At 42.2% G+C, this 14,779-nt stretch overlaps 1 protein-coding gene across 1 annotated transcript in view; it reads right to left on the bottom strand.

Moving 5' to 3' along the window:
- Nucleotides 1-2,225: 2,225 nt before the first annotated feature.
- Nucleotides 2,226-14,779, bottom strand: part of LOC126088477 (ras-related protein Rac1-like) — a 170,713-nt gene continuing 158,159 nt past the window's right edge. The window contains exon 2 of the mRNA XM_049906618.1: nucleotides 2,226-2,701. Coding sequence (XP_049762575.1) covers nucleotides 2,226-2,701 — 476 coding nt within the window. The remainder of the gene's footprint in view (nucleotides 2,702-14,779) is intronic.

Genomic DNA, 14,779 nt, shown 5'->3' on the forward strand with positions numbered 1-14,779 from the left:
TGGTAATGTACATGTGCGTCAGTGAAAAAGACCAATAAAAAGGTCTTAGCATGTGGACGTAATGTGCTGCTCCAGTCTCTTCTGTACCTATGGTCCATTACCGTTCCCTTTGGATCCCTACGTAATTCGGTGCTCTCCGATACACACGATCGAACAGCGGAGGAGTGGTACTCAAGCGTCAGCATTTAGGTTTCAATATCTCCGGATGTAATTAACATTTTACAATGCAACAAACGGCACTGATTACGTATTTGTTTATATGTTCAGATGTGCTAACAAACCTAACGGGGTTCCATTTAAAAAAACGTAGGTTTGTGTTAAAAAACATATTTCCGTGCATTTTTTTATGGTTTGTATTAACCAATTACACTAGCCCCTCTCCTCACGTCCGGTCTGTGGAATCGATTCATCAGTATTTGATGTGGTTTACGAAATATGTCCAGCGGTAACGTTAGGTGACTCACGCTGTATAGAGGATGGTCGACGATAGTGAACCCAAGATGTAGGATTGGTGTAGATGTCACAGCGTTCCTTTGTGGTCTGGCACTGTAATTCTGAAGGAGAGGGTGCTTCAGGTGTGGACGAACTCCTCGAATTCGAAACTCGATTACCGCGCGCTGTTTCTCAAGCACCAACGTCAGTACTTTACATACCACCATGTTACATGGCGCAATTCGGAGCTATCTAGCGGCAGACGGCCTCAAACGTCCACCTATAAAGAATAAATGTGTAGAATTTGATAACGTTTGTTTTACTTGAAAAACTTTCAGAGTTTTCACATAAAATTCGAAGCATTACTTTTTCCTCGTAATTCCTCGGCTGCCTCCTTCGACTACGCTGCTTTGGAAATCGACCAAGAGCTTTCATTCTATAGGAGACTGGCGATGAACCTGGATAGGTTTAAGTGCTTGGTCAGGCTGCAGACCTCGAATGGTTTACAGTGTCATATGCGTCTAGTAAGTAGGCAGATACTACTGCTATCACCTTACAACGTTCAAAACGATAGTCTGTAATCTTCTTAAGGCCTTAGCGATCAGCGGTTGGACTGCACAGCTTTTACCAGGGTGAAACCCAGCTTCTTGAGGTACAAGCAAGGGATAAGTTAAACGTAAGAGGCGATTTAAGATCGGTATTTGTAGTGGTTTATAACTACGACACGTCAGAGGAACTGATCTGCAACTCGTTGAATTGCTCTTTCTTTACGAGCATCTTAAATAACACCCTTTCAGTGATGAAATTTTAGAAGGAGGAAGAAAATTCATTTCCTGTATAAGAGAGGCGAAAAAGATCAGCGGTCAGCGGCTTGTAACTACAGAAAACTCGGATCTGAAGTGACATAGTTACAAAGCTCTACATCTACATCTACGTGATTACTATGCTATTCACAATAAAGTGCCTGGCAGAGGGTTCAGTGAACCACCTTCACGCTGTCTCTCTACCGTCCCAAAAAAATGGCTCTGAGCACTATGGGACTTAACATCTATGGTCATCAGTCCCCTAGAACTTAGAACTACTTAAACCTAACTAACCTAAGGACAGCACACAACACCCAGTCATCACGAGGCAGAGAAAATCCCTGACCCCGCCGGGAATCGAACCCGGGAACCCGGGCGCGGGAAGCGAGAACGCTACCGCACGACCACGAGATGCGGACTCTACCGTCCCACTCTCGAACGCCACGCGGGAAAAACGAGCATGCGAGCCCTGATTTCCCTTATTTTATCGTGATGATGATTTATCCCCATGTAGGCGGGTGCCAACAGAATGTTTTCGCAATCGGAGGAGAAAACTGGTGATTGAAATTTCATGAGAAGATACCGTCGCAAAGAAAAACGCCTTTGTTTTAATGATTGCCACTGCAATTCACGTATGATGTCTGTGACACTATGTCCCCTATTTCGCGATACAATATATTTGTCAGAGTGGTTAATATATAATTTTCTTACTCTTGCTAACAAGAACACAGCTTCACATATAAAAGACACGAGAAAGACTTCTCATTCTGAACTGCCGAACCACATAACATCTCACCACCAGCCACCAGTGAGGCATCAAAGTTGTTCGCATGACACTGTTAAAATGCATCACTTCACAAATTCAGCAATGAGCTGACAAATCTACACATTTTAACCAACTGTTAGTTGCTTATATCTACCCGTTCACATACCTTTCATCCAAGAGTTAAGAATAGTAACATTTACAGTTTCTACAGCTGATCATCCACTTTATATAAGCATACATTTCCTTTTCGGTGTAATTTGCAGCACTGGGCATAATACCGCTGGGATTGCCTCATCAAAAACTGTTTTGAGTCCCTTCTGAGTGAGAGCACTGCACTCAGGGTACTTCACTGCACCAATCTCCTTTGCCATAGCTAGTCGCTGTGGGTATGTAATTGGTGCTAACCTCTTGTCTTTTAGTTTTCCAATTGTGTCTTTGTATTCCCTAAGATCCAGTTTTGTTCCCACAAGAATAATGGGGGTGGGTGGACAGTGATGTCTTACTTCTGGATACCACTTCCCTCTAACGTTCTCGAAAGATGCTGGGTTCACTAGTGAAAAGCAGATTAGGAAGACATGTGTTCGTGGATAAGACAATGACCGCAGCGTATGGTAATCCTCTTGTCCTGCTGTATCCCACAGACCCAAATTGACGGGCTTCCCATCCACCATCACATTGGCAGAATAGTTGTCAAACACAGCTTGAACACTTCAGACTCCTAGACATCACCTAACAATCTAAGAAGTCAAATTCTTAAGAGAAGAGCAAGAGGAGACTAGTGGCCTTCCATCACTCAACCAACAAGAATCAAAGAAGGATCTCAAACAGTACAAGAGAGAAATGTACTGGATTGGACATATTGTAATATCACAAAACGTGAAACGAAATTTACCATTTCAGCCGCACAATATAAGTAAAAGAAATGTTTTATTTAAGTTTTTGTTATTATCTGATTAGCCTGAGGACTGAATTGTTGTGCTATTTTACATGTTTCATGTTCGCTGTGCGAGACGGCAGTTGAGTGACGTCCATCCGGACATATGAATCAGGGCGGCCCGTCATACGGGGAGAGGTGGGAACACGTGATGGACCCAGGAACATTGTCGAACGTGATCGTTTTGGACGTCCGGGTGTTACTGTGTCGGAAGGCATAAAGTTGCGTGGGCGTACCGACTCCAAATTCTCGAAAACGGTGCACTCACCAGTCAACTGTTCGCTCTGTGCGACTTTTCAAGAGAGCATTCGGCCCTGACTCCAATTTTACGGATGAAAATGCCGGAAAACATCGAACAGTTCAGGTGCTGGAGCTCTGGAAATGGGAGGATACTCGGCGAATGCACTACCCGCTCGGATAGACCATCACGGCCACGACTATACAGGGTGAGTCACCTAACATTACCGCTGGATATATTTCGTAAACCACATCAAATACTGACGAATCGATTCCACAGACCGAACGTGAGGAGAGGGGCTAGTGTAATTGGTTAATACAAACCATAAAAAAGTGCACGGAAGTATGTTTTTTAACACAAACCTACGTTTTTTAAATGGAACCACTTTAGTTTCGTTAGCACATCTGAACATATAAACAAATACGTAGTCAGTTTCGTTTGTTGCATTGTAAAATGTCAATTACATCCGGAGATATTGTAACCTAAAGTTGACGCTTGAGTACCACTCCTCCGCTGTTCCATCGTGTGTATCGGAGAGCACCGAATTACGTAGGGATCCAAAGGGAACGGTGATGGACCTTAGGTACAGAAGAGGCTGGAAAGCACATTACGTCCACATGCTAACACCTTTTTATTGGTCTTTTTCACTGACGCACGTGTACATTACCATGAGTGGTGAGGTACACGTACACACGTGGTTTCCGTTTTCAATTGCGGAGTGGAATAGAGTGTGTCCCGACATGTCAGGCCAATTAATGTTCAATGTGATGGCCATCATTTGCTGCACACAATTGCAATCTCTGGCGTACTGAATGTCGTACACGCCGCAGTACATCTGGTGTAATGTCGCCGCAGGCTGCCACAATACGTTTGTTTATATCCTCTGATGTTGTAGGCACATCACGGTACACATTCTCCTTTAACGTACCCCACAGAAAGAAGTCCAGAGGTGTAAGATCAGGAGAACGGGCTGGCCAATTTATGCGTCCTCTACGTCCTATGAAACGCCCGTCGAACTTCCTGTCAAGGGTCAGCCTAGTGTTAATTGCGGAATGTGCAGGTGCACCATCATGCTGATACCACATACGTCGACGTGTTTCCAGTGGGACACACTCTATTCCACTTCGTAACTGAAAACGGAAACCACGTGTGTACGTGTACCTCACCCCTCATGGCAATGTACATGTGCGTCAGTGAAAAAGACCAATAAAAAGGTGTTAGCATGTGGACGTAATGTGCTGTTCCAGTCTCTTCTGTACCTAAGGTTCGTCACCGTTCCCTTTGGATCCCTACGTAATTCGATGCTCTCCGATACACACGATCGAACAGCGGAGGAGTGGTACTCAAACGTCAACTTTAGGTTACAATATCTCCGGATGTAATTAACATTTTACAATGCAACAAACGGCACTGATTACGTATTTGTTTATATGTTCAGATGTGCTAACAAAACTAACGTGGTTCCATTTTAAAAAAAAACGTAGGTTTGTGTTAAAAAACATACTTCCGTGCATTTTTTTATGGTTTGTATTAAACAGTTACACTAGCCCCTCTCCTCACGTTCGGTCTGTGGAATCGGTTCGTCAGTATTTGATGTGGTTTACGAACTATATCCAGCGGTAACGTTAGGTGACTCACCCTGTATATTTCGTTTTACGAAAAATCTATTTTTTCGTTGTGTTTATTCGTTGGTAATAGTTTTATGTTGTACTTTCATGAAAAAAATGGGTTTTTCCCAAAGTAAAACCCTCATTACCATGTCTTTGAGCAAACGGAATTACTCCGATTAGTTATTTAAATCGAAAAGGAAATGAAGCACCTTTCACAAGACATTTCATATTAAAAAGTTAACTGAATTTGTTTCTGTTCCCAGAGATGTGTTGAATTGTAGTCAGAGATTTATAGCGTGCCAGGTCGAGTCCAAAAGCTAATGGTGTGTACTTTATCGGGAGCAGAGTGCTGAATTACGACTAACAGAGTTATCGCAGAGTTGGTCTGCTTGCAGACGCCCTTGCAGAGTTTTCCTGCAGATTTACGCGCGACGTGAGGCGTGACTTATCTCTGCCTTCCGACCCAATGGCTGCAGCTCAAGCAGACGTGCCACGGCTCTCAGTGGAGCTAGAGGCAGCCAACTAGCAGTGCCAGCCCTTCTATGCGCAAACATTTAGAAAAGTTCTCAGTTTTGAACATGAGATTTACTCCACAACCAAAGAGATGGAATATAAAGATTCCACCCGGGAGGAGGAGGGGGGCGGAGGAAGAGGAGATGAGGGGTAATGTCAGGAAGGACACAAACAGTCACTAGTCTTGCCTCAACCCATACATCAATGCGGACCCCATAGAGACACGGGAAAACGCGAAGGAAAAGAAAAAGACAAAAACTGATGTTAGAACTGACCATTGTATTTACTGATTTTGTACTGCCTTACGCCTTTCGGTCTTTCGCTATTCTCAGAGGCTCCAAATAACTAAAACACTATCTTAGCTAAAACGAAACTGAATATTTTTTAAAAAATGTTCAAATGTGTGTCAAATCTTATGGGACTTAACTGCTAAGGTCATCAGTCCCAAAGCTTACACACTACTTAACCTAAATTATCCTAAGGACGATCACACACACCCATGCCCAAGGGAGGACTCGAACCTCCGCCGGGAACAGCCGCACACTCCATGACTGTAGCGCCTTAGAGAATTTTTCAAACATGCGCGCAAATATCATCAAGGAATGTAGACCAAATACGCTACTGGCCATTAAAATTGCTACACCACGAAGATGACGTGCTACAGACGCGAAATTTAACCGACAGGAAGAAGATGCTGTGATATGCAAATGATTAGCTTTTCAGAGCATTCACACAAGGTTGGCACCGGTGGCGACACCTACAACGTGCTGACATGAGGAAAGTTTCCAACTGATTTCTCATCCACAAACAACAGTTGACCGGCGTTGCCTGGTGCAACGTTGTTGTGATGCCTCGCGTAAGGAGGAGAAATGCGTACCATCACGTTTCCGACTTTGATAAAGGTCGGATTGTAGCCTATCGCGATTGCAATTTATCGTATCGCGACATTGCTGCTCGCGTTAGTCGAGATTCAATGACTGTTAGCAGAATATGGAATCGGTGGGTTCAGGAGGGTAATAAGGAACGCCGTGCTGGATCCCAACGGCCTAGTATCACTAGCATTCGAGATGACAGGCATCTTATCCGCATGGCTGTAACGGATCGTGCAGCCACGTCTCGATCCCTGAGTCAACAGATGGGGACGTTTGCAAGACAACAACCATCTGCACGAACAGTTCGACGACGTTTGCAGCAGCATGGACTATCAGCTCGGAGACCATGGCTGCGGTTACCCTTGACGCTGCATCACAGACTGGAGCGCCTGCGATGGAGTACTCAACGACGAACCTGGGTGCACGAATAGCAAAACGTCATTTTTCCGGATGAATCCAGGTTTTGTTTACAGCATCATGATGGTCGCATCCGTGTTTGGAGACATCGCGGTGAACGCATATTTGAAGCGTGTATTCGTCATCGCCATACTGGCGTATCACCCGGCCTGATGGTATAGGGTGCCATTGGTTACACGTCTCGGTCACCTCTTGTTCACATTAACGGCACTTGGAACAGTGGACGTTACATTTCAGATGTGTTACGACCCGTCACTCTACCCTTCATTCGATCCCTGCGAAACCCTACTTTTCAGCAGGATAATGCACGACCGCATGTGGCGGGTCTTGTCCGGGCCTTTCTGGATACAGAAAATGTTCGACTGCTGACCTGGCCAGCAAATTCTCCAGATCTCTCACCAACTGACAACTTCTGGTCAATGGTGACCGAGCAACTGGCTCGTCACAATACGCCAGTCACTACTCTTGATGAAGTGTGGTATCGTGTTGAAACTGCATGGGCAGCTGCACCTGTACACGCCATCCAAGCTCTGTCTGACTCAATGCCCAGGCGTATCAAGGCCGTTACTACGGCCAGAGCTGGTGGTTCTGGGTACTGATTTCTAAGGATCTATGCACCCAAATTGCGTGAAAGTTCTAGTATAATATATTTGTCCAATGAATACCCGTTTATTATCTGCATTTGCTTGTTGGTGTAGCAATTGTAATGGCCAGTAGTGTACTTTGTATCCATGTTTGACACATTCAGTTTCGTTTTAGCTAAGAATCCGTTATAAATATTTGGAGCCTCTGAGAAGGCCGAAACGCATAAGGCAGTATAAAATCAATAAATGCAGTGGTGAAGAATATAATCAGTTTCTGAGTGCATTAAAAATGGCCGCAACATCTCATAAAGCATTCATGCATTTTGCTGCCGAGAAGAAGAAGATAATCTGTGATGTATACGTGCAATTAGAGTTATACGCTGACCTATTTGATCGACGTCTGATGGTACAAATTAGCTTACCCGAACCTGTCGCTTACTTTCCAGACGCTCTAGTAATTCTTAGTCTAGACTGTAGCTGCTGATTATTTTGCCATCAAAAAGACTATCAGTCACTCATGTGGGCCCCGACATCTCCTTCACTCTCTTATGCTCACTAACAGATGCACATTCCCAAGAAAGGCTTCCGTACTTTTTACGAGAACGGTATCCTGCCAGTAATTAATAAAATGCTCTTCTCATCTCCCGGTTCCGACCACCTGATCTGTAGATTTCCTTAATTGTCAGATAAATGACAGGACTTTAAATTCCGCACAGATGTTTCTATTTCAAACCCATGATACCTCATTTACTGCACGCTGGCTGAAGAGATGCGAAATTTCTATAACGGCCACTATGTCCATTTAGACAGAAGTGAAATACACAAAATGAAATAAAAATTATTGTTACATTTAGTTTTACTACGTAAATCGCTACGAAGACGTGTTCAGTTTGTGTCTGCAGTTCTCTTCTTAAAATAATTTGACTTTTTACTCTTGGCAACCAATTTCTCTACTCAGGAGAACGAATTGGATACGAAATCTAGAAACAACTGGAGGAAACACGGCAGTACAAGTCATTGACTCCCCTTTACACACACAGAGACAGATGTACCCCCTTTGTCCAAGTAATTTCGAGACTGAATTAACAAAAAATGATATACGTTAAGATCATCGTTTCAGTCCTCCGCGTGTTGTACATAACCTCCTCAAACTCGAGTAGGTACGTCGCACAGAATCTTTGTACAACTATATGAAACTGCCAGGAAAGTCGTTCTTTCGGATGCTGTTCAACTCGCGAGTCACACTGGTCCGAACGTCAGTTATGTTGTCAAGGCGTTGATCCTTCACGTCCCGTACTGTGGTAGGCTCGTATTCAACATGACACTAATGATGATTTCTTCCAGAAGTGAACTGTTCCCTTTTTGCATTTCAGTCGGTTCGCAGCAAGTGTCCATGTTGACATTGTTATCGTTCATGACTCGAGGTGTGCAGGACAAACCTTGTACAGAATTTTCTCTTCTTTAAAAATCTGGCGAATGTCCTGAATGCTTGATTTAAATATGTTGTTCCTTTGAGGTTTTTGAGACGACACCGGTGGCACGCAGCGGCCGCATGTCCACTACTTTACACCGCTGGGTCACAACTGACTGGTCGAATGCACGTCTGTTGTTTACGGTTATTTTTTCATGCTGCCACCTTAGTTACTCCTCTGACATCATTCATACAGCAGGAATAAAATCAGTCTCGGAACTTTTTGGGCGGACGTTGTAAGACGGTAATCACAGTTTCGGCTAAGGTTCTGAGCCACATGTAGCAACTATGTCCTAAATATTCGCACCTTATACCATCACTATCTATTTGGTTTATGATAAGTCGTTGTAGCTCATCGATGTATGGAATTTACAATTCTGACATCACTAGACGAGGAATAAAATGCAAAGGTCAGATGATAAAAGTAGCAGTTAACAGAAATATAACAAAACTGTTTTCCGGAGCATAAAAACACGTTGTCAGAGAAAATTCAAAAAGTAGCTCTTGAATGATAAAGTATCTTGAAACGAAAGTAATCACGGAGCGTCCCCTGAGAGTGAACAGATGGCGAAGATTCCGACCAAGACGATGTTGGTTGTCATCAGTGAAGTTAGACGTAAAATGTACTGGCTGTTTCACTTGATGTGATGGTGTGTGTACACATTAAGTAGACCAACTCGTCTGTGATTCTTGTATCGAGTTAGCGATTTTAGTTTTATTTTTCAGCAGGTTTTAAGGTATGTGTTCTGCAGTAAATTGCGCTACACCTTGTAACCTCCGCACGTAATATTTTACACCGCAACCTCTCAACAGAAAATGTTAACATAAATAATATTCACGTTAAGTGTAACCTCCCTACAATAAAATAATAAAATAAATATTATGGATAGTGATTCTAATTTTTTGTGTAACCTCAGAACAAAATTGGATACCATTTATAACCTCCCTACAGAAATTCATTCACATATAATGTACCCACAAAATTCTTTTCTCATTTAATGTTAGCTCGAAACAGAAAAATTCCTAAGCCTCGTAATAAAAAATAAATTCAGTAACCTGGTAGAATTTGGACGACAGCAGCGCTGCGTCGTGGCCCGTTAAGATCATTCTGAATAAAAAAATCAAAAATTCTTACTTCAATAAAAACGGCGAATATATCTGCTCTTATATAAAAAATTTTACGACACAGCTCTGTGCAATGCTGGCCGATAGATTTGTCATTTATGAAAGGAAGCAACTGATTTTTCTTTTGCAACAATAGGAATGATCATGGATTGAAGAAATTAGTAAATTCTTTAAATTGAAATGGATGTTTTTTTTAAATTACTTTATATCACGAAGATTATTATTAGGACATTTTTTAAAAGATTTACATGGGACTTTACATAACATTACTAGATATGCGCGAGGCTGCTTTTTACCTTATACAATAATACTCAGGCTTCGGCATCACTGCACCGCGACCGGCCTAGCCAACATGATACACCAGACCAGAGCAGACAGGTGACTGCTCGTTAGCAACAACTTACTGCTACTGCTACACAGTTCGTACTGCAGTCAACACTGCTCTTTGGTCTCAGATTCTCTCATAGCTTACATATCGCAGGTAGCACATACCTCTTACAACCTATGAGCAGATAAGTAAAGCCCTGAATGATTAAGTTATATTGTAACACATGAATAGTAACACATGTACCTGTATTCCTCAGAAAACAAATTGGAAACATTATCTTATCATCAATATTCAGTGAAATAATTACACACACAAACGCTTACTTAACGAAAAGGAAATTAATTTTCCATGGCTAAGTGTTCAACCTTTCTTTCGAGGATATATCGAAAAATTACAGAGTGTGAAACTTCCTGGCGGATTAAAACTGTCTACCGGACCGAGACTCGAACTCGGGACCTTTGCCTTTCGCGGGCAAGTTCTCTACCATCTGAGCTACCTAAGCACGACTCACGCCCGGTACTCACAGCTTTACTTCTGCCAGTATCTCGTCTCCTACCTTCCAAACTTTACAGAAGCTCTCCTGCGAACCTTGCAGAACTAGCACTCCTGAAAGAAAGGATATAGCGGAGACATGGCTTTGCCACAGCCTGGGGGATGTTTCCAGAATGAGATTTTCACTCTGCAGTGGAGTGTGCGCTGATATGAAACTTCCTGGCAGATTAAAACATTACAGAGTGTCTTTGCTTATGGCTTATAGCTCTAAGCAGCGTGAATGTAGATGGTCCCTCTTGCCTGCATGCAGTGAACCTAGACGTGAAAGAATAATTTCAAAAATTCTTCGTTAAACCACCAAGAACATAACACAGATTCAAAACAAAATCTCTTCTAATTATGGCACTTAGAAAGCCGTTTCCTTGCTCTCATATATTATGTCTTACTAGTATATGAGATAGTTGCAAATCATACTCAGAACACAAAATCCTTCCAGACCGCAGCCCACAGCTTACCTTTCCACATCTAAAATTTAACTACATGCAAAGAAACAAAGTATTTAGTGGTAATGGTTTGCGATTGTAGCATGTTATTAATATAGTTAACTGTTTGTCCTACCTCATGTATTTATGGGACAAAGTCGTCTGCAACAAAGTATAAGTAGCGTGAATATAAGTAGCGTGAATATAAGGACGCTATGTGCAAGAAGCATGAAGCGCCCTTTGAATGTATCCTGATAGCCAAAAGCGCCACGCGCACTTTGAATAAGAAAATGCTACTTGACACTGAAATCAATATAAAAGATAGGGTCGCCACCAACTCTAGCCACACGACAAAGAAGAAGTAGCACTGAGTCGGAAAATTACTTAATTTATTAATAAGAAAAACTCACAAAAGAACATTCATTGTAAAGTCATTGATAAAGAATGGGATGTAGTTATTAATATGATCCAGGCATTCTTCCCGTGAATCAAATATTGAGTAAAGTAAAAAGGGCGTGAACACCATGCGTAAGTGCAGCCTGCAGCAAGATTCGTGAAAACACGATCTATTCCAGAGCATTTGTTTCAGATAAAAAAAAGGGACACTAATCACTACACCTGTGCACATGGAAACGCTATAGGTGGGCCAACAAGGAAAACTACGAGGTAAATGCGAAGGTAACGGCGACGTAACATCGGTACACAAGATAAGATTGAAGGCAAAATTATTTATTCCTTAAAACATTGATGTAGTGCATCTATAGACTGCTGTTGCATGCTAACTGTGTACAATTGCTTGTGAAATACTACACGTTTCATAACAGACTCGCGTGTCCACTCGGTCCGCGGAGACAATTTCTATGGACCGTGGCCAAATTTTAATCACATGAGACAAAGAAAATTCACAAATACACAAAAATTACCAAGATCTGGAAAAGATTAGAAGCATACACACACAGTTGTAGGCACATAAACATTCACACTGAACCGAGGGCACTTCAACATATGCAACTCCCTTGTGCTGCGTTCCTCTCACGGATCAAAGTCAAGACTGCATTGGGAATCAAACTGAAAGTCTACAAAAGCCTTGCATTCCCTGCTGCAACCCAGCAAGTAAATCTTTATAAGACGAAATGCGTGACCAAAAGCTAAAAGCTCCCCTCTCTATGTGACAACGCGCCACGCGGTCAGTCCAACTCACCCTGCTTCAACTGGAGCACAGCTGTGTACGCTTCCCGTACCGGCGGCAGACTGCCCCCCGCTTCTCCAGCCTCTTCCATGCTCCGCGTGGACCGGAAAACCCCAGGATGCCATTTCCGCCACCAACCTAACGCAGGTGGATTTCTCCCAAGTAGCGGAAACCTCTTTGCCGACTTGACCACTACGAGAGTTGTACCCTTAGAAAAATTTATGAATTACTGTGCTGATAAACCTCTTACATTGTTTGCTTTTCAAACAGCTGAGCAAAACTGAACGTACTCAAACATTCACTAAAGTGACACACAATACTTTTAGCGCAACGCAATCTGACTTTCAATAATCCCTACAAAAGAATGGCGCTGACTAACATTAACCTATACCTTTCACAAATCACTTACCTCACAAAAATCTTCGTTACTCGAACTACTGCAATACAGCGAGCGCCACTACTGCCAGCTCAATAGTGTTCAAAAGTCATAATGTATATAGCAGTTCATGACATCCAGTCTTACAAATTTCACAACTCCGCCATCTCTCTCCCCACATCCACCACTGCTGGCGGCTCACCTCCAACTGCGCAACGCTACGCGCTGTTCACATCCAGCTGCCCAACACTACAATGGCAGACAACAATGCAAACTAGCCACAGACTGCACACAGCACAGCCAGTGATTTTCATACAGAGCGCTACGTAACGTTGTCAATAAGAAAACCTGTACAGTCTACTTACAAAGACAATGACTGAAATGCCTTCACTCGAATGAAATAACTTGCAGCAAATGTTAAATTTTCATGTTCAGTGTATGGACAAAGGTATGGAAACACCAAGTGCACAACACATTACCGTGACTAATACGCTGTAGGAAATTCGCTGGCATTCAAAGCAGCTTCCAGTCACCTGGGAATGGATAAATGCAAGTCATGTACGGTTATCAAGGTAATCTTATATAATCCTTCCTGCAGAATACTGGCAAGTTGAGATAACGATGATGGAAGTGGATAGCGATCACACACACTTCTCTCCAAAGTAGACTACAAAATCTGACTAATATTGAGATCTGATATCTTTGGTGGCCTGGGGAGATGCGACAATTCACCCTCGTGCTCACAAAAGTTTTGGATGATGCGAATTGTGTGAACAGGGCCCCTGCCAAAATGGTCACATAATCCTTGGCGCTAATGCGATTTTGGTAGATTCTGATAAATCTTTTAATCTCACGGAACACATGTTAAGTGGGATTACACTGGGGTCTATACTTTGAGATAAAAATACTCTTAATACTACTGTCTTTCAGAAATTTACGCCACTTGTAACCAGTATAGTTTGCAGCATTGTTGGATAAAATAGCTTTTGGTTTTCCCACGTGAGGAATGTTGTCACATGAGAAACGACGAATGATGGCAGTAGCAGTAGCAGATCTTATAGCATACAGTTTAACATGCTTGGAGAATAAATCGTAAAATGCAGGAATATATTTCACACCACCAGTGCTTTTGGGATGTGGACCACTTATATCAGAACTTACAATTCCTAGAGGTTTACTGGGTAGAATAGAATGCAAATCAGTCTTCGTAGACAAGTTCAGCGGTTTAGATTTTTGACAGATTGCACATGTTTTGAATATACTGTGGATCTTAAGTCTCATATTGCTAAAGTAACAGTAGGTACTAAGGTTTACTAGGCACTTCTTGGTACCATAATGACCCCAAACAAAATGTGTGTGCCAAATTAGGTTGCGTTCAGAATCCTTAGGAATACAAACAGACCATATAGTGGCTTCAGGATGACGACGATAAAATAACACACCTCAATATATGAAATATCTGTTGGACAGAGGATGGACAGGTTGATTTGTGAGTGAAACTCTTCTCTTATTCTGGTGAGGATCAGATTTCTACAACGTTGACATATTTCTACATAGGTTGATATAATACTGGTGATATAGCTTATCCTTCAAAAGGAGTATTCGGTAATCATTCACATTCTCCAGGTCAGAGTTACACTCATTCAAGTCTTGAGGCAGACGAGACAAAGCGTCGGCAATGATGTTGTCTTTACCCTTAATATATATAATTTCAAAGGAACAGTTTGGAAAGATAAAGCCCAACGTGATAATCTGGGATGTACCAGCTTACAATTTAACAGAAATGTGAGAGCTTGGTGGTCTGTATAAATTTTAGTGTGTTTACCATACAAATAATAATTCAATTTCTTAAAGGCCCACACAACTTCAAGTTCTGTGGTAAAGTATGTGCGTTCACTTTCACTAAGTGTGCGGCTCGCAAAACTAATAATTTTTGCATGATCTTGTTCTCCATTCTTTACAGCTTGAAACAAACGACATCCTAAGCCATAGGATGAGGCATCACATGTCACACAAAAATCTAAATTAAAATTAGGGTGTTCCAAAATATTTGCGGTAAACAAAGTATGCCTAATACTATCAAAGCCTTTTTGACACTGGTCAGACCATATCCATATATGATTCTTTTTAAGTAGGTTCCATAGATG

This window comes from Schistocerca cancellata, chromosome 6 (genome assembly GCF_023864275.1).
Source record: "Schistocerca cancellata isolate TAMUIC-IGC-003103 chromosome 6, iqSchCanc2.1, whole genome shotgun sequence".
Lineage (NCBI taxonomy): Eukaryota > Metazoa > Arthropoda > Insecta > Orthoptera > Acrididae > Schistocerca > Schistocerca cancellata.